Genomic DNA, 1,325 nt, shown 5'->3' on the forward strand with positions numbered 1-1,325 from the left:
TACTATTGTTAGTGTTATTCTATGTAGTTCATACATTCACTGGTGATTAGTTGTTCTTTAGACAGACGTTTGTTTGTTGGTCCAGACTCTCCACTGTTCCATGAATTGTAAACTGTTCCTGCTGCTCACTTTTCTGTCTTTTCCCTTTTGTGCTGTCTTGTTTCACATGTCTGCTTCATTAATCTGTCCTAGATAAATGTACTGTTCTCTCCTTTCTCCCCCTTCATAATTACTTTATACAATGGCCACTTGTCGCTTGATTCAATTAATCTTTCTCTCTCTTTTTTAATGAGTTCCATCAGGAGCATTGGATGTGATAGACTGTGTATAATTAGTCATACCTGCCACTGACTATTGGCATCAGCGCAGGGAGGTACCAGCCAGAGACAAAATAAAGACTTGTAACACTTATACAGTTTAATTATGCTTTATTATTATTATTATTATTATTATTATTACATAATGAGTTAGTCATTGCTCACTCTGGCAGTTTTGGCTCATACGCACATAATCGCTTCCTTAGAAGTTCCTGTACAGCTGTAGCGGTGCTGCTGGTACAGAGTCATGCTAAGATTGTCAGTTTATGTTCAGGTGTGTACTGTTGCTGGTTAGGAAATCACCTGCATATTGGGAACTTCGTCCCTTGTGTAGTGTGACTTTGTCCTGACCCTGAAGACTGCGAGAAAGCTTTACCAAGAGATGCAGCCTGCTCTTTGGAGGAATACCTATGCGGTACCTTACATAGACAAGCCATAATTCACATTGTCAGACACCAGTGAGCTATGTAGTAAACCTATGAAGGATTAGAGGTCCTCACATCACAAAATTAAGTGATTTGTGTGAAATCTCCTTGTAATCTTTGTGTATCTGTCTTTACTGATTGTGATTCTCGTTCTGTTTTTTCCCCCCCTCCTCTTCCTGTGTTTTCCATTTCCTCCGTCTCTCTCCCTGCCTTCTCTCTCACTCTCACAGTCTTCCTCTGCTGCTATCTCTCCACAGCTCACCAAGCTTCACCAGCTGGCTATGCAGCAGAGCCCGTTCCCCATTGCACCGAGCAACCAGGGATTCACTGGTATGCAGCGCAGCAACGCCCACGGGCTTTGAATGCAACATTTTAACTGCTCAGTCTTTAAAATTCCCAGGTTTACAGATCAAACACAGAACGTGACAAAACGCACGTTCACACATCCTGTACTGCTAAACTAGATGTAATGACAGCTGCTGGTGGTTGTGATGACACACTGAACACACTGAGGGCATTTCTCACATGTTTACAGAAAAGCAGCTGACGTGTGGAAAGCCTAGAGCTGGGCGATATAAGATTT

At 42.3% G+C, this 1,325-nt stretch overlaps 1 protein-coding gene across 2 annotated transcripts in view; it reads left to right on the forward strand.

The window, feature by feature from the left end:
- The window catches only part of LOC102203368 (poly(rC)-binding protein 2-like), a 13,747-nt gene that overhangs the window by 5,474 nt on the left and 6,948 nt on the right, over window positions 1-1,325 (forward strand). Inside the window, exon 9 of one of the 2 annotated variants that reach the window (XM_013912647.1) lies at window positions 1,000-1,072. In XM_013912647.1, the coding sequence (XP_013768101.1) occupies window positions 1,000-1,072 (73 nt within the window). Of the gene's footprint in view, window positions 1-972; window positions 1,073-1,325 lie in introns of both variants that reach the window. The other variant, XM_013912646.1, reaches the window with a different exon arrangement.

This window comes from Pundamilia nyererei, unplaced genomic scaffold, assembly GCF_000239375.1.
Source record: "Pundamilia nyererei isolate P.nyererei 1_Seehausen unplaced genomic scaffold, PunNye1.0 scaffold00096, whole genome shotgun sequence".
In the NCBI taxonomy this organism is placed as follows: Eukaryota; Metazoa; Chordata; class Actinopteri; order Cichliformes; family Cichlidae; genus Pundamilia; species Pundamilia nyererei.